Source organism: Acipenser ruthenus, chromosome 3, assembly GCF_902713425.1.
Source record: "Acipenser ruthenus chromosome 3, fAciRut3.2 maternal haplotype, whole genome shotgun sequence".
Lineage (NCBI taxonomy): Eukaryota > Metazoa > Chordata > Actinopteri > Acipenseriformes > Acipenseridae > Acipenser > Acipenser ruthenus.
In genome coordinates this window covers 100730241-100753358 of record NC_081191.1, presented here as the reverse complement: position 1 = coordinate 100753358, position 23118 = coordinate 100730241, and the positions used below count along the sequence as shown (strand labels likewise).

At 37.7% G+C, this 23118-nt stretch overlaps 1 protein-coding gene across 12 annotated transcripts in view; it reads left to right on the top strand.

Annotated features, from left to right (window-relative positions):
• Nucleotides 1–23118, top strand: part of LOC117435469 (sickle tail protein homolog) — a 221321-nt gene that overhangs the window by 118450 nt on the left and 79753 nt on the right. For 10 of the 12 annotated variants that reach the window (XM_059019803.1, XM_059019802.1, XM_059019800.1 and 7 more), the window contains exon 2: nt 525–790. In XM_059019803.1, the coding sequence (XP_058875786.1) occupies nt 525–790 (266 nt within the window). Of the gene's footprint in view, nt 1–524; nt 791–13035; nt 13302–23118 lie in introns of those variants that run through there. The other 2 variants (XM_059019810.1, XM_059019812.1) reach the window with 1 other exon arrangement.

Sequence of the window (23118 nt, the reverse complement as noted above, 5' to 3'; positions counted from 1 at the left end):
CTTGAAAATTGCACCAGTATTTATTAAGTTCCATGTTCCACGACAGGTTTAATGTTTAATAAAAATAGTTAAATACTTTAGGACCTGGTCGGAGAAATTATTGGTTCAAGTTATAAGGACATGGTTGAAACAAAGATCTGGAGGTCGTCTACCCCTGAGGGATTGGTTTGTCAAATAAACCAAGATAATTCTTGATGCTAATTCCTTTGATATGAGACTGCACTTTGTAAAACTATAAACATATAATGAACTGTTATCAGTTTGCCCTTGTTATGTCAGTTTAATTTCCTGGGAGAATATTACCCTGATCTCATCACCCAGAGGAGACACAGTGATTGGAAGGGAGTTGCACAGGGTGGTAGGAGTTGCTGGCAGTAACTTTGCAGTAATGTACGTGATTATGGTCTTCTGGGGTTCCCTTCGGATTCCAGCTATCTTTACATTTTTCAGACACAGGGTGTAGGGTTTCTTTTTGTTTAATTAGAATCATGTAAAATCCTCAGTAAACTTTTTTTCTGTTACAGAACAAGGGAACAGTAATTTACGAGTAACATCACCAGAGGATGCCCAACACCTCAGCAAAAAGCAGAGCAGTGCTTTGAACACTAAACCTGCCCGGAATATCCCACGAAGACACACAGTAGGAGGGCCAAGGAGCTCCAAAGAGATACTAGGAATGCAGACCTCAGACATGGATAGAAAAAGAGAGGCTTTTCTAGAGCATTTGAAACAGAAATATCCACATCACGCATCAGCCATTTCGGGTCACCAAGAGCGACTCAGAGAGCAGGTAGGACACTTGAAGCTGTTCCATTGTTTATCTTTAGGTTGGTCTGGTGTTTTTTCAGGAGTATGGAGGAGTTCCTGATAAAGTCAAGGTTTTAAAGCACCATCCATCCATTATTTCTCTTCTGGGTATGATAACAATTATCAGTAGATAAGTAATGCAATAAAAAAAGCCTCAGACTTTAACATTATATTTATATATATATTTAGCAATTGTTTCTGAGAGGCACAGAGAGAAGAAAGAATTTAATCAGGATTCTTCATTTTTTGTAATTGTTTATGAATATGCCATGGAAGTTTATAGGGCTGTAAGTTTTCTTGACATCTCTGCTTAAATTAATCCATAGCAAGAGAAATCAGACAGATTAGAGCAACAGAACTAGCCCAGAGGCTGAATGCTAGGGTTCAGTAAAATACTGCTTCAATGGCCTTTACTCTCCTGTGGGTTAGGGAGGGAAATCATCTGGGGATAGTTTGCCACATCACATTTTAGCTACCCCTGCTGGCCAAGCAGCTGAGCCTTGCCTCCATGATTATGTATCTTGGTAACATTTGTTACAAAGGTGAAAGAGGCAATTGGCTGGTCGCCTGTTGATCGTCAGCCCTCTTAATTGGTAAGGTGTTGAGCATTGCAGCGGTAAGGCATTTAAAAATGGGTAAAAGTCAACAATAAAAAGGTTACTTAAAATCAAACACTGTACTTTACCTTGGAAACACAATTGGAAACAACTGCAATAATTTTGTGTACATGAACTGCCTCTCAAAAGTATTAAAACCCCCCTTTTCAAAGTAAAAAGCTCAGATTTATGTTGATTTTATAACCATGAAGGAAACTTGGGATTATAACCACTAAGCAAACTGAAGTCAATTACGTGCTGCTCAATTATAGCCCCTTCAGTCACTGTGTGCACAATTGTACCATGTTTCCTCTGTATGTATCTATTTTATAATGCATATATTTCCCCCCCCCCCCCCCCAAAGTTGTAGCAGTGCAACTTCTCAAACTCCATAGAGTTCACACAAACAGTTTTAAAATATATATAAAAACGAAATAAGAAAATTATGATGAATATATTATTGAATTGTGGTTTGTCACACTTGAACAAAAGTTATTGTATTTCTTGCATTCTAACACTTGAAATGTATTTGCTTACGATTGTAAGTCGCCCTGGATAAGGGCGTCTAAGAAATAAATAAATAATAATAATAATAATAATAATAATAATAATAATGATGAAGGCGTTACAAAAGCTGCATCAGTCTGTTGCAAAACAGTTTCAGTTACAAGACTAACTTTGGTAGTGGGCTGGTATAGTAGGTGGTTTCCACTTCCCTGAATCATTCAGAGACAGTAATAGTGAAGAAGGGTCCCTCGAACAGTTGAAACGCATTGCATTGCTGTAATGGTTCACCCTTTAGCTTACTGACAGGGTTTTACTGCAAGCATTTCTAATGTTTTTGTATAGTCTGGTGCCAGGAAATAGAGATAGTCCTGCAAACATACATGACCATGAGAGCATAATACAAATACCGTGTGCTAACATGCAGCACAGGCTGGGCGGGATTCAGTGACATTAAGGTCTTTATTTCTTTTATTCAGAGCTATTTCTTGCTGCGTAACTTGATATACATTCTCTAGTAACAATATCTATGAATAAAACTTGGAACAATATTTACCACTATGCATTTAAAGCATTCAGATCTCAGCTTCAGACTCATTTTGTTGCTCATACATATTTAAGAAAGCATCTACAATTATCGGAATTCAATGGGATGCTTCATATGGTTTAAAAAAAATCACCTTCATGCCTTCATTTAAAAAGGAAAAAACATAAATATTTTTAACTGGGTATACACATGGTTAAAGATGACATTCATGCGACATAGTAATAAAAAGGACTGAAATCATTTTATGTCACTCATCTATTGCTCTCTATCAATTACATTTTTCTAAGGCACAATCTATATATGCGTGTGTTTTCAGCCTAATGTTAGCAGAAGAGGTTTGGAAGATTGAATAGGGCCATAGAACTCCAACTTATACTATAGCCATAAAGTCACGTAATAGACGGCCCTAAATATTTTAACAAAAATGTTACTGATGATAGTTTGATTTGATCTAAAACCACAACCTAATCAATTTAAAAACAAAACAGAAAAAAAAAAAAAAATCTTACAGTTTCTGTTTCAGTTTCCCGGTCAATGTCTTGTTCTAACCACCATCCCTGCAATGTTTTGTCATTGAAAAATGTTAAATTCAACATCAGCCATGTCTAATGGGTGTTTCTGTGTGGGAGTTGTAATGGGAAAATAGATGGAAATGTTTCAAAAACAACATTTCTGGTCTATTTTCTAAGTAATGTAAAAGACTTGCACCCACTTGGGTTCTTCGCCCCTTTAAAAATTGACCCAGGACACAGAAATTGAGGTTTTTTTTAACACACATTCACCATATTTTAATAATAAACACACACAAAAAAAAAACAAACAAAAAAAAAAAACACCTAGCTCTAATCGAGCAATAACTAAACACAACCCAGGAACCTAAAGTAAAAACAGGACAGCGAAGCTGTTTTCCTGTTGCCAAACAAAACAAACACAATATTACACAGCACACTCCACAAAAGGTTTCACACTACCTTTTCTCTTTGTACGCCTGCAAGCATTCTCAAGCGGGCTCTTCACACAGCAGCCCTGAGCAGACTGGCTGCTTTCTTTTTATACCTGGCAGCTGGCCTCAATTCACAATAACAAGGCCAACTGCCAGAACAATTAACAAATAATAATTCAATCAAACAATACAATGAATCAATTACCAAATGAAATTAAACAATTAACAAATTAAGGCTGTGCCCTTCTGGGAGATGTAGTCCTCTTCACACAGGACTACACTATCTCACAGTAATTATTTGCTAACAGTAAATGACTAAAGATACAAAGATATCTGTTTAATATATGTGTTACCATGCTACATAAACCATGGGGTAGAAATGGAAGCATTGTAATGACTATTTATTGCTGTATGTTGTTTATGTATAGTGTGTAAAATTAGTTGACTGCTTTAATAAACTGAATACTTTAGCATGGCAAGAACACAGTTACTATATTAATAGTTACAGTTGCTATACACAAATTAGATGTTAGTTATTAAAATTACAATTACATCTCAGAATGTAAATGGGGTCTTAATCATAGCATAGAAGAGATGTGTTAATGTGCTGTGCAATAGTTGTGCCAATAATGGAATACTTCTAACTGCATTGAAGTTTATTTGTTGAACTACGTACTATTAATATTTGTTTTATGTGGTTACCCCTCCTCACTCAGCAATGTGTCCACCAGTATCAATAGCTTCACTGTAATATGAATTTAAAGTTAAAACAAAATATGTCTGCTGAAACATACATGATTCTTGACAAAAAAAGAAAAGCAAAACTTTTCAGAATAACCTTGTGGGTTCTTGAAGGACACAAATCAAAGGCTATGTTCAATATGCTTTCATTCTCTTAGGCACTGGTGTTGACGTATTCAGAGTACAGAGCGCTTGATCTTCCTTTCACTCTACCTAAACAACAGAAAAAACATCTAACTCAGATTTAATTCATTCAAAAGCTAACTGCACTTAAGGCATTCAATGAATAAGTCAATTTAAAACAAGACAGACAATTCCAGAAAAAGAGTTGCTTGTAAGGGGTTAAGTATTTGACTGTGGTATTCTTCAATTTGTTTTCTTCTTAATTTTAATCTTTTTGCAACCCTCTTTCTTCATTCAATTAAAATGTTTCAAAAGGGCATATGCTGCACAGCTCAGTGGCTGCATGATCTCACTAATAAAGCTGTCACGTAGGCTGTATTTTGCTTTTTCAGACACTGGCTGACTCCTAGAATTTTAGAAACTGATTAAGTTAACCTTGGCAAGATAAAATGTATACAAATCTCAGTCTGAGTAGGATGAGGGTCGTGTGCCTATTAATATTCTTGTCATAAATGTTGGTATTCGGATTGCCGCAATCTGTCTAAATACAGCACCCCATTCCAGGAAATGTAAGCTAGTACAGGAAATGTAAGCAAGTGCTAGCATGGGGCAGATTGACTTGCTCAGGTTCAAAGTTTGCACCACTTTTCTTAAAAACAAATGTTTTGGAATTAGTACCGGTAATTAATAGTTAATAATGTAAATGTATGGGGTTTCAGAGTCCCTTATACACCAAGTAATTTGGTCTAAAAAAGATAAATAAAATCTGCCCGTATCCCCTTCGATCGCTGAGTGTATATTTTATTACTTATGCATATATACTTTGCCAGGGTAACTTCTCATACCCCATAGATTTCACAGCTTTATTCTAAAAATGTAATGATTTAATTATTATTATTATTTGTTTATTTAGCAGACGCCTTTATCCAAGGCGACTTACAGAGACTAGGGTGTGTGAACTATGCATCAGCTGCAGAGTCACTTACAATTACGTCTGACCCGAAAGACGGAGCACAAGGAGGTTAAGTGACTTGCTCAAGGTCACACAGTGAGTCAGTGGCTGAGGTGGGATTTGAACCGGGGACCTACTGGTTACAAGGCCTTTACTAACGTTTAATGTAAAAAGAGCTTTTGTGTGATACGTCCTACATCTGGGATTATACTGCTATTTAGGTTACATTTCCAGTATTTCTTTTGGGGTTTATAGTTACACAGAGGAATGCCCAAAATGCATACTGGTGACCTCATCTGAAAGGTTAATTGCTGAGCTATCTGGTACAGCCAAACTGAGACGGTAGTTTCTAAAAGAAAGTGTTTAAACTCCTGATCCCCGGTGTTTCAATAATAGTTTGAGTTTGAAAATGTTGTGGAAAGAAGAGACAAACTCATATCCCTCAAGGGAAAAAATGTGTTTCAGATAGGATTTGCTCTGTTGAATGCAAAACATTATGAGTCTTCATTTTGTTCCAGTAAAAGCAGCATACATCAGTTCCACCCTATGGTTCAGGCTTGTGTAACTTTGTTATTTGAGGAATTCTTTTTAAGCATAGAATAATTGAATAATTTAAACATGAAAAGTCAAGATCTTTCTGCCTGTGCAGATCCCATACACAGACATCATATACTGATATGTACTTTTGCTACCCACGTTTTAAACAAGGACCGCTCACTGCACGTAGCTATTTTGACCACAGGCCCTAACGAAACTATCTTCCTCTTGACAGTGGTTGTAAGTGCTGTTATTTCAGGACAAGCATGAGTGCTGACCGTCTACTTAGAATTCATCAGTGCATAAGAGGTTATTACACAGAGCAATTGGAAAGCAGAAATCCTGAAATCAAGTATGGTCGTAGGCGTCCTACTGTATAGTGCCCTGATTTCAGCTTTGTGTTCAGGAATTCATTTTGTTCAAGGACTGTGGCCCAGGAATAGTTTGCACCTGGGGTTGTGTGCGTTTGCAGGTATTTCTGTGCTGTCTACTATGATATTTAATTAAAGTGTAAGCTCCCTATTATCTATGCTACATGCTTACTGTTTTATTCCTCTTAAGATCTGTCAAAGTTTCAGAGGGATATGTTTAATTATGCTGTAAGAAAAAATAAAATAGTTTCTTTCAGTCAAGACAGGAGTCATTTTTGTTTGTTGAACCAAATGATGTGCATCAGAATAGGGCTTTTGACCAAACAAAAAAGCAATATTTTGTATCGATACAAGGCTGAAAAGGGCATCTACTGTACTGTACTGTCACCTCAACAGATGACCTGCATTTGTTTTTCATACGCTAAATGAGTGCTAACCAAATGTTTGAAAATCAATTTTCTTATTAGCAGTAACAGAATTATTACTGGCCTTCCTTTTCCTCTATTGAAGATATTTAGGGTATTTACTTTTTGAACTCCAATTTCAAATATGTCAGCTTTTACAACAACAATGACTTCATGGTACAAAATCACTTCCTGTATCGTAGCTCAATTTCACTCCAATGGTCTAGCAGCCATCGAGTCATTTGACCTACCACAAAGGCAGTGATTGGATAGCAGAAGAGTTTCATATTTTTTTCTACAGCACTGTACTTAAAAAAAAATGTGTTTCACAAACAAGAAACACATATCTAACACAAGAAAGATGGCACCAGCGGTAAACTGCACTAAAAAGAGGTCAAATGGATTTTAAAACCCTGGGGGGCGGGGGGCCGACACACCTGCTGCTGCTGATTAAATAATTGAACAAATCAAGTATAATATAGAACAGCTCTTCTGAGTATTCCAGATTCTGTCATTAAAATGATTATGTTGTAAAGATGGACTCTGCTTGTGTAGTTAAGCGTCCATTATGATATGAGATGTGCACAAATGCACGCGTACACATTACAGGTACTTTGAAATCCGCAAGTTAGTCAAAGTCAATAGCCAAATATTGTCCAGCTCACCGCCAAAGAAAGTTCTATTTTAGGAAATGCAACAATAGCATTTTTCTTTCAACGGGATTACTTCTGTGAGACAAAACAGCATGTGGGTACCACTTAATGTAATAGGTGTGCTGTTAACAACATTTTACTAGAGAAACCTCTGACCATTAAGCCACACATGAAAGTGTAACTCCAGACACTCCAAGGTGATAGCTTCACATTATATACACTAGTATTTAAGGCTGGGGGCATTGCACCCTGGAGGTAACAACTGTCTTCCCGAGGGGCATTTCATTTTCCACTATGGCTGAGTTTGCAGTACATATTTAATATATGAGTCAGTCAAGAAAATAAGTGAGGCAATTTTGGATAGTAAATACAACTTTATTTTGTTTAAATATAGCAGATACAGCATACGTAAATAAATATTGACTTATATATTTTGTTTAAATATAGCTGATACAGCATACGTAAATTAATATTGACATATATTTTGTTTAAATATAGCTGATACAGCATACATAAATAAATATTGACTTATATATTTTGTTTAAATATAGCTGATACAGCATACGTAAATAAATAAATACAGTAACAAATAAATAACAGAAAATGTTTCTGAAGTTCATACCGTATAGTTAGCAATGTTTTTCTCTGTCTCTGTCTGGTTTGCTGACTGCTGCATAATCCAGTTTATATTCCACCCGTCATATTTGTTTTCATCGAGTTGAATTTGTTTGAATTTCAGAAAGTCAGAAAACAGTGACAGTGACATTTTAATCACCATTTTAGTTTTTGGAGCATCCTTCTTTTGTAATTAATTTTTTGTTAACTCACAGAATCAGTGTTTAGCCATTTACTCTTGTGAAGACTGCAGGGAAGAAAGGCGTTCCTTTGAAAAGGGGCGGGACTGACAGTGATGTGAACCAATCACATGGCAGACTGAGACTATTGACCAGTGTTGTAAGGATGTTAGGGCAATAGTTCAATCTATTTTTCCTCCTATGATGAGGTTTTTAAGCAATCACAGGCCAGGATTTCTTTTTTTTTTTTTTAAATAATTTAGTCTTTGCCAATTAGTTGTTTTTTTTTCTCCCCAATTTGAAATGCCCAATTATTTTTTAGGCTCAGCTCACCGCTACCACCCCTGAGCTGACTGGAGGGGCGAAGATGAACACATGCTGTCCTCCGAAGCGTGTGCCGTCAGCCACCCCCTTCTTTACACACTGCGAACTCACCGTGCAGCCGCCTCAGAGCTACAGCGTCGGAGGACAACGCAGCTCTGGGCAGCTTACAGGCAAGCCCGCAGGCGCACTGCCAGACTACAGGGGTCGCTGTTGCGCAGTGAGCCGAGGACACCCTGGCCGACCTAACCCTCCCTCTCCCCAGGCGACGCTCGGCCAATTGAGTGCCGTCCCCTGGGAGCTCCCGTCCACGGTCGGTTGTGGAATAGCCTGGACTCGAACCGGCGACATCCAGGCTATAGAGCGCATCCTGTGTACTCCACGTGGAGCGCCTTTTACTGGATGCGCCACTCGGGAGCCCCATACAGGCCAGGATTTCTGATCACTGATTCATATATACAGTGTCGTGAAAAAGTATTTGCCCCCTGTCTGATTTTCTGCATTTCTGCATATTTTTGACACTGAATGTTAACAGATCTTCAACCAAAACCTAATATTAGATAAAAGGGACCCTGAGTGAACAAATAACACAAAAATGTGATACATATTTCATTTATTTAGTAAAGAAAGTTATGCAACACCCAATGCCCCGTGTCAAAAAGTAATCGCCCCCTTAGACTCAGTAACTGGTTACGCCACCTTTATCAACAATAACTGCAACCAAACGCTTCCTGTAGTTACTGATTAGTCTCTCACAGTGCCGCGGAGGAATTTTGGCCCACTCCTCCATGAAGAACTGCTTCAACTCAGTGACATTTGTGGGTTTTCGAGCATGAACTGCTCGTTTCAGGTCCTGCCACAACATCTCAATGGGGTTTAGGTCTGGACTTTGACTAGGCCATTCCAAAACTTTAAATTTCTTGTTCTTCAACCATTCTGATGTAGACTTGCTTGTGTGTTTCGGATCATTGTCTTGCTGCATGACCCAGCTGCGCTTCAGCTTCAGCTCACGGATGGATGGCCTGACATTCTCCTGTAGAATTCTCTGATACAGAGCAGAATTCATGGTTCCTTTAATGACGGCAAGGCGACCAGGTCCTGATGTAGCAAAGTAATCCCAAACCATGACACTACCACCATCATGCTTGACCGTTGGTATGAGATTCTTACTGTGGAATGCAGTGTTTGGTTTTCGCCAGACATAACGGGGCCCATGTCAGCCAAAAAGTTCCACTTTTGACTCATCTATCCATAGAACATTGTTCCAGAACTCTTGAGGATCATCCAGGTGCTTTTTGGCAAACTTGAGACAAGCATTCATGTTCTTCTTAGTGAGCAATGGTTTCCGCCTTGCTACTCTGCCATGAATCCCATTTTTGCCCAGTGTCTTTCTGATGGTGGAGTCATGAACACTGACCTTAGCCGAGGCGAGAGAGGCCTGCAGATCCCTGGATGTTGTTGTAGGGTTCTTTGTGACTTCCTGGATGATTTTACGCCTTGGAGAGATTTTGGCAGGACGGCCACTCCTGGGAAGATTCACTACTGTCCCAAACTTTCTCCATTTGGACAATATGGCTCTGACTGTGGTTCGGTGGAGCCCCAGAGCCTTAGAAATGGCTTTGTAACCCTTTCCAGATTGATAGACATCAACAACTTTTTCCCGGAGGTCTTCAGGAATTTCTTTTGTTCGTGGCATGATGTGCCTCTAGAACATGTGTAAGGGCCAAAGTTAGTCAGATTTATATTGGGCAGGGCTGGCCCAAATCAGGCCTGGTTGTTAACCAAAGTACTCAAACAGCTGACCCTAATTATCCCTTTAATTGGGTTAAGTTAACTAGGGGAGGCAATAACTTTTTCACACCTGAAGATTGCATCTTTGATTACCTTGCACACCAAACAAATGAAAGAAGCACCAAACTTTTGTGTCATTTTTTCTCTCAGACTCCCTCTATATACTACTACAACCGACAAAAAAATCTAATCAAATACAATGTGAAAAATGTGCAAAAATGCAGAAAATCAGACAGGGGCAAATACCTTTTCACGGCACTGTATAGATATATATATATATATATATATATATATATATATATATATATATATATATATATATATATATATATATATATATATATATATAGGCTTTTGAGCTATAAACTTTGCCGGTGGTTATTTTTGTAATCAAAGACATGTGCATTTATTGTTTTATAATTGATAAATGAGCATGTTTAAAGCTTTGCATTTTGTATCTGTGACATTTAAAGACTGTATCATAGTTTAACCTTCATAGTGTTGTACAAGCACTGTTTTTCAATTGTAAAACATTTTACCTTACCTGTTTCTCATATTCCCATTTTAGAGAGACCCACCTCCTGCAGGTTTACATGAGCGAATCCTTTAGTGCAGTGGTTCTCAATCTGTGGTCTGCCGGCTCCCTTCAGGTGTTCCATGGAAAGGTTACATAATTACGGAAAGGAAATGTATTCTTTACTGGGGAGTTTCTGTGTATTGCGGTCATGTGCAATCAATACAGGAGCTTGTAAACTACCACACAACAGGCATGCATTGTGTTGCATTAACATACGGCTGTATTTGGGTTGGAGGCACGAAGCGAAGCAGAGCCATATGTTAATGCAACACAACGCACAAGCCCTAGAGTGTGTATCCCGCTTATAAAACAGATACAGTTAAAAAAAAAATAACTTTTTATATTTAAAAAAAAATAATTACAATTTTATTATATATACTTGCGCTTTGGAGAAAAAAAAAAACACAGTCCTTCAAACAAAGTTTGCTGTAAACATTAAACTGGAGGTTTTCAATGTTTCCATGTATTGTAATTAATTAAAATGAATGAAGCTTCCATGCAGGTCTCAATCGCTCTGTAACAGGGCTGACATAACCCGCAATGTTTGCCTTGTTAGTGGCCAAGCATTTAAAAATGCCAGTCATGTATTTTTGTTGATAATGAAAAGATACAGGAAGTTCACTATCCACGCATTACAAAAATACATTATTGGCATTTTTAAATGCTTGCACTAACAGACTATCATTGCAGTTTATATCAGCACTGTTTAGCGATTGAGACGAGCAGCACGGAGGCTAACACATTGAGTAGCCTACTCTTGACCAGCCGAACTACGCACTGAAGCATAGAATCCGTTTTTTTTCCCCTGTAAATTCGTGTTATGAAAAGTAGACTAGAACCATTCTTTAAAACTCCAATTTTAAAATAACTTTGCTCACAGAAACAGGCCGGCCCATCCATCACATTAAAACAAAGAAAGGTAAGTCTACGGTTATTCTTAATATTATAGTAATTTTATTTTTTATGTGCTTATTTTTCAGTAAGCTATACTGTTTTTTGTGTGGTCCGCCAAGATGACAGCTGCACACGTTTCTATAGAATGCAGATGTCGGTTTAGAATAAAGGGCATTACAAGGTCAACCAAAAGGCAAGAAGTTGTGTATGCATGCAGGTGAACGAGGAAGGGTGTGGTAGTGACTGCGCTTGCACAGGGATCAGCCGGTGTCTACTTCAAATCTAATAACTTGGAATGTTCAGTTACTTTCTCTTCTCTGGTAGCAGCATTGAACTAAAGGGCACAAACTGGTTTCACTGAAACCCAAGGCAGAATAGCATTTCCTGTATGTGGTATGTACAGCAATACTGTGTAACCTGTAGAACATCTCCAGTGTGACTAAGTGAGAGACAGAGAAAGATACTGCTCCACAAAGACAACCTTTGCTTAATCCTTGTTTGCCTTGTCGCCAAGATTTGATGCCAGCAGTTAACAACTGATAACAAGGCTTTCTTTGACAGCAAGTATGACCCTGCAGATAGTACCCTTGATAACTCAATCAAACCAGTCTGAAAAAGGGCTGTTTTGCTTTGTGTCATTATACAAACAGTGGTTATTTATAAGTGGATTTCATCTCCAGGAGGGTTATGGGTTAAAACAATGTAAAGTCTGTCAGGGGCAGTACATCTTTTAACATTTTACATCTCTTAAATTAATTTGAAGACAGCTTAACCAGTGTGTAATGAAATTAAATCCGCTGGTTAGATAACTGGATTGAGGACAGCTGGGGAAGGAAAATTGTAAAGACAAGCAGGTCCTGTCACAAAATAAGCCAATGTGTGACAGTATTTTAAAGCACAGGCAGATTAAAAAACATTTCACTGTCATGTTGATGACAAAACGTTTACTGCAGGTACATGTTGGCAGGATATGAATTTGTTTAATGCTGCACAAACTCGCTTTTATACTTTTATCAAACAATGACCTCATATTTAAATAACCTGTTCCATTTTTTAAACAACACCTCTTTTAACGACTAAAATTTGAAAAGAAATATTTTGAAAAGAAAGTTTATTTCGTAAATATGATAAACATGCATGTTTTAATATTATTTAAGTCTCAACTACTGTCATATATTACTGATTTAAAAAACAAACAAACATTAGAATAAGAAGGCTATTGTAAACTATTTCTCACAGGGCTATCATGTCTGTAGTTTACACGGTGATTTAATCTTTGCAAAGGAAGGAACACTTCCCAACAAACACGGACCGAAAGGAAAGCGCTGTTCAGTGCTCAGTCCTCGAGCTCCGAGATCTAAACTCAGCTGAAGCCGCGCTGCGAGTCTGACAGGTAAGTTTGCCATGCAGCGAGGCGGAGTTACGTAACCATGGAGATCTCCTGATGTCATGGCTAGCGCAGCTCATTTTACATGTGGATGGCTGCTAGGAGTAACATAGGCTGCCTGAGATCTGTATGCAAATAACTGCGTGCCACTCAAAGAGAAAGTAAGGAAGCAACAAATGTAGTTGAGGCATGGAGTAGACTCACCTCATCCCAGGCTTACTTGTGCTGGAATACAGCTGATTTCCTACCAACAAAACATCGAGAACAGAGTTACGATCATTATCTCCGCAGCTGTTTATGAGTGTAAAGGAAGGGAGCTTTTAAGAAACTACAGTATTGACGGCACATCTGCTATCGAGGTAAAGTGAAATGTAGCTTGGCTGTTGTTGACGGTGTGTACATGTGGGCGCTTTTTAAATTATATATATATATATATATATATATATATATATATATATATATAGATATAGATATATATATATAGATATAGATATAGATATTGATTAAAACACAATTAAACTGGATCAGTTAGGGATAAGTTTCTAATTTGCGTGTGCAGGAAGCGTACACTATCTCCTGAAGACATTCCAGGCAGAAAGGTGGAGTTGTGTTGTTTATTATTATTTTCTGTTGTTCAGTTGAGCGTCTATCTTGCCTGATCGTCTTAATGATTAAGGCTTACCTGTTAATACCTCTTAATTTATTAATCTATAGTGTGTACTGGTGCTGCCAGATTTCTATGGGGGATTGTTTAAAAACGCTACACTTTTGATCATCGCAGCGGGGTCCCAATTATTAATTTCTGGAATGTCCTGAATAGAACATTGTTAAAGTCGTCATACTTTCATTTGAAACACAGCTTCATTTTTTTTGTACAGGCTTTGTGGTGTTGCAGACATGCTGTGTTCATCTATTTTCACAGATTAATAAATAAAGGTATTAACAGGTCAAACGTAATCATTAAGACAACCAGGCAAGATCGACGCTGCTCGGTGATTACTTGAGACTCTTCAAATGCGAAGTTGTTGACTGAGGGAGGAGTTTGACTGGATGGTTCATCAGCTTTGCCCGAGTGCCTTCAGAAGTTAAACATTTCATACGACTGAAATCGTTTTAAGTCGGTATCTTAAGATTGTTCCTCTTTGTAACTGAAACTTCTAATTTTTTAAGTAAATTTAAAAAAGCCCTAATTATTTTAAACAATAAATAAATAAAGCAGTAAAACAACATGATGATTTGAGAAATGCAGTACTACAAAATAAAGCAGAGGCTTGTAAACACCTTAATGTCTAATGAAATCAATCACAGCCTGCGCAAACAACAGCTAGGTAAAGAGCTGCTTAGCAATGCAATGTGATACAGTGTGTTCTTTCGTTATGGTTTGGATACGCATATAAAGGGGATATGGATTTGGGGGGTGGTTCAGCTGTAGCACAAATGGCACATATTTGATGGCAATGACATCTGACATATAGTCCTTTAAATACGTGTAAAGTAGATAATCAGAAGCAACATTTGATTGCAGCATTGATAATGGGTAGCCGCAGTTTAACCATTTTAAAGGTGGTTAGCTAAAGTGAATAATTTACCTAGCTATTTATACTTGTCCAAACGTGTTGTTTAAAGGGAGGTGTAATTTACAGTTTGTGGATTTAAAAAAGCCAAAATCAATCTTTTTTTTCTGTTAGAATTATTATACGGTATGTGTAATTGCCTGTTGAAGTTGCACATCTCCTGGAGCTAAATAAATACTTCTAGTGTTAAATCAAATATAACCTGGATGCCCGTTATGGAGCTATTAACATGTTTAGATGTTAGAGTAATAATTTGTAAGTGTTTATGTTAATTATCAGGGGTGTACAATTAACAACAACAAAAAAAAAGAATTGTTGTCCAAGGGACAAAATGCTAGAAAAATCAACTTGCCCCCTCACTGTCACACAAAACAAACACACAGTAGAATATAACTTGTAGGATTTTGATTTTATTTAACAGTGAACATGGATCTAGCCTTCTGGCTTGACAGGTTCACTAAATTCTTCAAGATACACAAAAGGTTCCCTGTGACCCCACCCCACCTCATCTCAACACATCTATAACATACTTTAAGGAAATGTTCCATTCAGTGCAGTTTAGAACACATTTGCTAGTAAATTTAATAACATACTAAAGTAGAACTATAATAAGCAACGCTTGGGAGTTATTCAAATATAAGAATAGAGGAGGCTGTGTGGTCCAGTGGTTAAAGAAAAGGGCTTGTAACCAAGATGTCCCCGGTTCAAATCCTAGCTCAGCCACCGACTCACTGTGTGACCCTGAGCAAGTCACTTAACCTCCTTGTGCTCCGTCTTTCGGGTGAGATGTAGTTGTAAGTGACTCTGCAGCTGATGCATAGTTCACACACCCTAGTCTCTGTAAGTCGCCTTGGATAAAGGCGTCTGCAAAATAAACAAATAATAATAATAATAATAATAGCTTCTGCCTGAATCCAACTTCTGATGTACAGGTGTTTTAGTTTGTTGCATCACAGATACAACATCATTGCCAACTACAGTGCTCCACCTTATAAGGTGGTCCTTTATACTGCGGAACAGGTTATAAGGCGGTACGGTCATGCCTCCTATTTGCCCTATAATGCCATTTAAATGTCAGGTTCATGTATTAAGAAAGCAGTATCAATTATTTACTAATTTACAAAAAACGTAAATAATACCTTAAGTTAAAAACATTAGTCTGCCTTGCCAGGCAGCCATGTCTGGGTTTCTTTGTAACCAATAAAAGATCAGCTTCTTCCACAGCTAGCCAATCAGAAGCGATAGGGGTGAGACGTAAACATTTTTTAAATTGTTTGTGCTTCGGTGCTAGACTTCCACAGTTCAGTCTTCAGAAACTTGCGTGGCTCTCTAGAAATATACCCGGAGTGTCTTTCTAGCAACAGAACGAACATAGGAAAAATAAATAAAAACTATTTGTCCAATGGGTAAAGTAGAACAGCAAAACATGTTGTCCCGGGCGTCGGGCGATATGAATTGCACACCGCTGAACTAGCACTGTGCAGTTTTTTAGTGGGAGTTTTTTTTTTTCCCTACAAAAGAGGCCCAGGAATAAACTTCAGTCTTTTTAGTCCTTAATGTATCCATGTCATAACTCAAATAGATTTCAACGTATTTGACAGATGTTTCAGAAAATGTTGGCATTTTTTTTGGTATTTAAGGCCCTAGAGTTTTGCCCAAATATAACAGAATGTTAAATAATACAATTGATTATTATTATTATTATTATTGTTGTTTGTTAATAATAATAAATACAACATATTATTATTAGTAGTAGTCATAGTAGTAGTGGTGGTAATTATACAATTATGCTATATTTTTTACTGTAAGTCAGACTGTACTGCTTGGAAGTGAATTACTACATAAAATCAAACCGTATGCCATTGACAAGGTTAATGCGCTGATGTGCATATCAGAATTGTGTAAGGTCTTTCATAACACAATTTGATCCACGAACCGAGTAATAACTTGCAGTTCTATACACTGACTCAATATAGTGGATTTGAGAACTGCAGTGTTGTCAGGTGGGACTTTAAAGGTTTATGCTGAAGTTGCAAATTATTTATTTTTATTCATATGGTGCACTTCTTTCAAGGACATAGCAGTTGGTGTTCTTCCAGGCATAAGGTATGCTGTGCATTTCTTTGGGGTACTATAAACGCTGCTACTTGACATCAGCTACTGTAATGAGCACAAAGCAGTATTGTAAGTAGTATGTTCTTGCCTTGTAGACTAGTCTAAACTTTGTCAGATGTGTTGTATGAAGTGCTTTAACTGATATAAATCACTGTGCTTTTGTCACAGTATTCTATGTTTGTGTGTGTGTTAGTGTGTGTGTATTTTATAATACTGTACATTCTTGTGATATTCTATTTGAAGGCTGTCATAGTTTTCTGTTAACTACATTACGAGGCTGTTCAGGGAGAGGGCTGGATTAATTTTCAGTATGTTTAAATACTTTCTATAGTGGTCCTATGGAATTTTGCACAGCATAGCTAGTTGGTATTAGTAGATCTTCTTATTCAGATTTCACAGCACATTCTTTCCATTCGTATGGTATTTACGTGCATGTAGACCCATTTCAGTGCTCACTGTTCTAGTATTCCTCTGCACTAACACAATACAAATGTTCTCATCTTAGAGGTGTAATCCATGTACTTTGCTTCTTACATGACGAAGAAAGAGCATGCATATCATTTGGCATCGTATTTTGAATGTTTTTTTTATGGGGGATTAGTGGCAGAGTGAGCGATTCTCTGTAGGTATTAACTGTACTGTGATTATACACTAGGTGGAAAGGCAAGCGTAGTCTTGTGTTCAGGGTGATATAAGCTTGCTATAAACAAAAACAAAAACAAAAACAAAAAAGGTATTGAATTACCAACGACTTTCCTGGCATGTTGCGAATGAGCCAGGCATTTCAATATCAAAACAGTCTTAATTTATTGCTGCGTTGCTTTCATAGCCAAATATTCTGAGATAAAAAACAAAACTTTTTCACTTGTGCAGGTGGCTGTGTAATTGTCAGAAGATTTGCATTTCAGCCTGTACCCAACACTTTTGTTTTTACTGCACACCCCGAACACTATTCTACCCAGTCTTACCGTTTTAAAAGGTAGAACGCCCATATATTTTCAAAATGTGAAATGCACATTTTTTTGCAATTGAGGAGCCGTAATATTTTGTTTTCACATCTGGTGGCTACCAGCAGTACTTGAAATGGAAAAAAGTGGCGGTACTCCCAGTACTCTCAGGCTCCCTTTCCACCTCTATCTCTGTCTCCCTGCCCAACTTTCTCTTTCTCTTTCTCTCTCTCTCTCTCTGTCTCCCTTTCCATCTCTATGTGTCTCCCTGTCCAGCTGTCTCTCAGGCACCCTGTCCAGCTGTCTCTCTTTCCCTCTCTCCCTGTCCAGCTCATCTTATCTAATCAGTATCTAATCGCGACTTGACCTGGACCATTCAAAATAAATTCCCCCGCTCTGTTTTGCAATACACTCTGGGAGTTGCAGTTGTTTTGTAATGCACTCTGGGAGTTTCAGTTGTTTTGTAATGCACTCTGGGAGTTGCAGTCTATGCTCTGCTGTGACGTAAATCTTGCAGCTGCTGCTGGGACAACGAAGTAACAACTAGAAAGTCACATAAATGCAGCTGACAGTTTGGAAAAGAAAACAGGCAGATAGTCAGTGATAAGCGCCAAAGTGCTACTCAAATGTTTTAAATTCAGAAGTGGCGGGACTCAAATATTTGAAATTGAGACGTGGCGGTACTCCGTACCGGTGAGTATCAGAGTATCGGTTCGACTGGCTAGAAGTCAAGGCAGTATTTGGAATGTAATGATTTATTTTTCAAAGATTGTGGTTGGTCGCCAGTTCGAATCCTGGCTTTGCGAGGTGACGGTCCTTGCTGGGGACTCTTGGGGAACGTTGCATTGGCTTGGGCGCTCCTGGGATTGGGGAGGTGGGAACTGGCAGATACAGTTTCTGCTCATTACTCTACAGCAACCTCTACAGGCCAAGTGAGAGATTTGCTGGGTTGGTCCCTGTCCTCTAGAGACCGGTAGCTTGCTGACATCTGAGTTCCTCGGTGCAAAAAGGAAACCGGCTTGGACTGTGAGATGGGAGGACGCTCGTGGAGCTTTTGGGTCCCCTGAGCTGTGTGGGGAATCGTCGCGGTGAGGAGAAATAATAACTCGACATTCCAAATTAGGAAAATCGGGGGTAAAATAATTAGAGATTCTAAATAAATAAAATAAAAAAATAATAAAAATAAATAATAATAATAATAATAATAATAATAATAATAATAATAATAATAATAATAATAATTGTGGTAAGTTCTGTTGATGTGCACTAATTTAACAAAACAGAATTTACAGTCAACCCATGTTTCTCAATGGCTGCCGAAGTTTGTTTTGCTTGTATGTGAGCTTTGTGTAACTTGTCGCTGAGTGGGAAGCACCAGTCTTGCAGGTTACATTTCAGAAATATCCTTGTCTGTTAGAGAATATTTGTTTCAATAAAGTGAATACACATTCATTGAATACATTGTGAGTACAGCAGTGTTACTGTGTGATATGCATGTAGAGGGAGTGGGATTGCGGCGCGGTGGTGATGAGGAGGAGGAGGGAGTGGGTCTTTGCATCTCCGCTTAATGAAAAACTGTGAGATTTGTATCGCAACAGAAAATAAGTAAGCCACAGATGCTTAAATGCAGTGGTAGTCCTGACAGTAAAATATTGTACTGTAATGTCATTTTAATTCAACACATAACACCACACAGCAGTTAAACTAGGCACCCTCACGAGACAATTGCTTCTCAAGTATACTGTAGTAAAATAGGATTCTGCAGGTTTGAGTAAACATAATCGTGATCATATAACAAGTTGCTTACCCACGAGGACTTGTTTTGATGTATTGTCCTCAGTGATTGAGCACCATTGACATTTGTATACTGCATTTAAACTGCTGACGCGTGGAGGCACTTTTGCTAATTGTAATGTGACGTGGCCGAGGGCAGTGTAAATGATCAGGCTGGAGTCTTGATTTACAGTTTAAAACCAGTGCTGGTTTTATTTTTATTGCAGTGCGGTGGGGAACCGACCGCTAATAAAACAAACAAACAAAATAAATTTTGCTTTCAGTTGGAGCACTAACTAAACAGTACTTTTTGTGGTCCCTGCGCATACTTGCGGGAACTCATGACATCTAGTGGTCAACCCATTACACTGCAGGGAACAAAGCTTGAATTCTCAAACTAACATACTGATTGTGCAGCACTTCACCACAGTAATCATATCGGTCCACTTATAAGAATCAAATCATCTGGTATGGATGTGATTCTCATAACATGTACTGCCATTTCACAACATTTTTACAGTTACAGTTTTTAACAAGTAACTAGACAAACAAGATTTTAATAATGATTATTTATTATCCTGATTGTATTGAACGCTTTCATTTGATTTTGCAAACTATCATAATAAGCTTGATCCTTTCATTTAGTATATTGCAACGTTTTCATGTTTAGGAAGTAGTACTCAGGGAGACGGTGTTGAATTCTCAAAATGTTTGTTTTATGTCAGGGGCCAGAATTCACGGCACCAAAATAAAAACCCTACGTTTTAGTCTTGGCATTTTCACTGCATAGTCTGTCCGGTCACAGCTCACACGCTCGCTCAGTCACCCGCACAGCTCGCTCACCCAAAGTTTCTGATTAAAGTTCAGAGCTAAATTGTCTCCAGTTCCCAGGCTCATGCACCCCCTTTTATTTTATAACCTCCCGTCGTTTCCCGCCTCTGTCCGGCTTGTCAACCAGTCACATCCATGTTCTACAACCCCTGAAAACAGCAACACACATTCTCCCCACTCATTCACTCACTCCCCCTTCCCATGCTAAGTAATGACATGACCCGTTCCCCTTAATATAGATGTAACACATGTTATAGCATTGTAAAATGTATTATGCAGTGACTTAAAATATCGATCTGAAACCTAGCATAAACAATTAATTCAGGAAACGATATTTGCATTGCGCAATTAATTAATTTGACTGATTGTTTTATTTATTTTTGCGGATCTAGTCTTTATTAAACGAAAAATATCCCTATATGACCTACAAGATATACCGGTGAGATATTTTGCTGCGTATTTTTGTGGTCTAATAATATTGACTGTTTGCACACAACATGTATATACAGATAAAAAGTACACGCACACGTACAAATACGCATAAGCACATTCTGTGATTGCACAGTGCTAAAGATGATTAAAGACAAAGGTTCTTTATTTTAGAAGACTAGTTATCTTTTTAAGAAGTTCAAATGGAAATGTATGTTCAGACTTATGTACAGTATGAATCTCTTCTTTCTATGTCTTCCCAAAACAGCCATATTTTCTTTGTATTGGGTAAGACCAACAGTGGGGGTGAGCTAAATGTAATGCTAGAAAGTACTTTTTTTTAACCCAGGAAAGGGAATTGATGCCTGGGTACGAAAAAAAGCGACGTGAAACTCTGGTGTGTCCAGGCCCTTTAGGGTGCTAAAAGGCATGGTGCAAACATAGATACACAGTATAAAAATGTAGGCATTGATGAATGGGTTAACTCTGCATTTGCTTTCACTTTGAAACTTCTTACTCCTACACACTCACCAGCTGTAGAGTTGGCTCACCGATCTGAGTGCCTCTCGTGGCGACACGTTTTGCTGCAACAATATTACATTTAAAGTCTTAAATAGAGTATGCAATCTACGTTAATAACTTTGACCATTTTCCAGGGTCCTACATAAATATCAATGTGATTTCTACAGTAAGTAGTCATGCTTGAATTTAATACACTAAGCCGTGTGTTGCAGTGTTCTGTGGCAGACTGCAAGCACCAGCCAAAAAGGGAAGCTTCTCCAGATTTCCTAAAGCAGCTCATGCTAATCTCCTAAGGAAGTGGTATGTCGGTTTGTGTTAATCTGTATTGATAAAAATGAATAAGAAATATCCAAAACCATTTGTGTATAGAAATTTGTAAACCAAAGTGATTTTCCGTTTCAGCATTACTGTTTTCCATTTGAGAAGTCATTTCCATGTTTTTCCATTTCATATACCTATTACTTGATATTTATGTACTGGACTTTTAATTTCAAACCATGTTGTTCAAGTAAATGCCAATACGTTATTTAGTGTTATTTGGTGTTTTATTTTAATGAAACAACAGTTAACAGAATTGAAAAGAATATTAAAAACGAAAGAAAAATATACAACTTTCTGTAGAAATCACATTGTTTGCAGAAAGTGCAACAGAAACAAACTTCTGAAAAGTAAAATAAACAGTGATTGAAATCTCAGTTCTCGTAAGCGCATTTTTTTAAATGTGTTTATTTATTTATTTATTTGTTTATTAATTAATGCAGTTGCGCAATATCGGACTCAGTAGGTAATGAGAAACGGCGACATGGGAAAGTATGTATACTCAGAATCTTGGAAGACTAAAAATAAATGTAAAGACTGGTTGGTTCCATGAATATTTTTACAAACTTAAAATTGGTCTTGTTCTTGTTTGTGTTGTTTTTGTGTTTTTTCTTTGTATAAAATGCAAAAGAAAAAATCGAAAACAAAACACAGCTAATGGCTTACCTTTTCTGTATTCAAGTTTACTACCAATTACTACTGCTTCTTATCGTCTGTCTTTAATTTACAAATTGCTTCACATTTTTCTCTTGTGTCTCACTTGGTATTATGGTATCTATATAATGTGACATTGGCTTGGTGTACATGCACTTGAAAATCGACTCTACAGTCATGACTGTGTGACGTTGTCATGCAAATCCATTGTGAAACAGCAAAAGAACGTCCTTTGGCAGCACGACTTTAAGGGCAGGTCAGTTGCTTTCTCTCGATAAAAATAGTTGTACTAACCCATGTAAACCGGAGCAGGAATCGTGCTTGTGGCTCACGAGGTTTCAGCAGTCAAGAGCCAGTTCTTCTGACTTAATATCACGTAATCTCCAGAAGAAAGGCCATACAAAACATAGACACGCACACGCACACGCGCACACACACACACACACACACACACACACTGTATATTTATGGACGACTTCAACACTAGAACCGCTGCGGTTATACTCATACCTACAACCGCAGGTACATTTTAAACACCATCAGTATTAAAATGAAAGACAAACTATTGGATACAACTCAAAAGTTTTATTCAAGCACATCATATCAAGCATCTGCACAGCCGAAACGCCATATTTAAATGAACAATTAAACATAAAAGGGTTTATTTTCTAACTTGCCACATATAAAGCACTACTTCAAGATGTGGCTAGCTTCAAGATGAAATCTCTCCTACCTTGTACAAAACAAAGGAATTGTGTATATATATATATATATAAAAAAATGTAATAGTGCAGGTTATATTCAAAATAAAAACATGTATTCTAAAAGGTGGTTCTAATGAAATGTAACTTTCAGATGTAACACACACACACACAAATATAAATTCTAAGTAGTAAAATTTGTAGAAATTAATTTTGTGTGTGTGTGTGTGTGTGTTGGAAAGGTAACCAGACAAACAAGTAGCTAATGCGCGGCATAATTTTGAATGTGGGCGACAACACGTGGTTTAATTT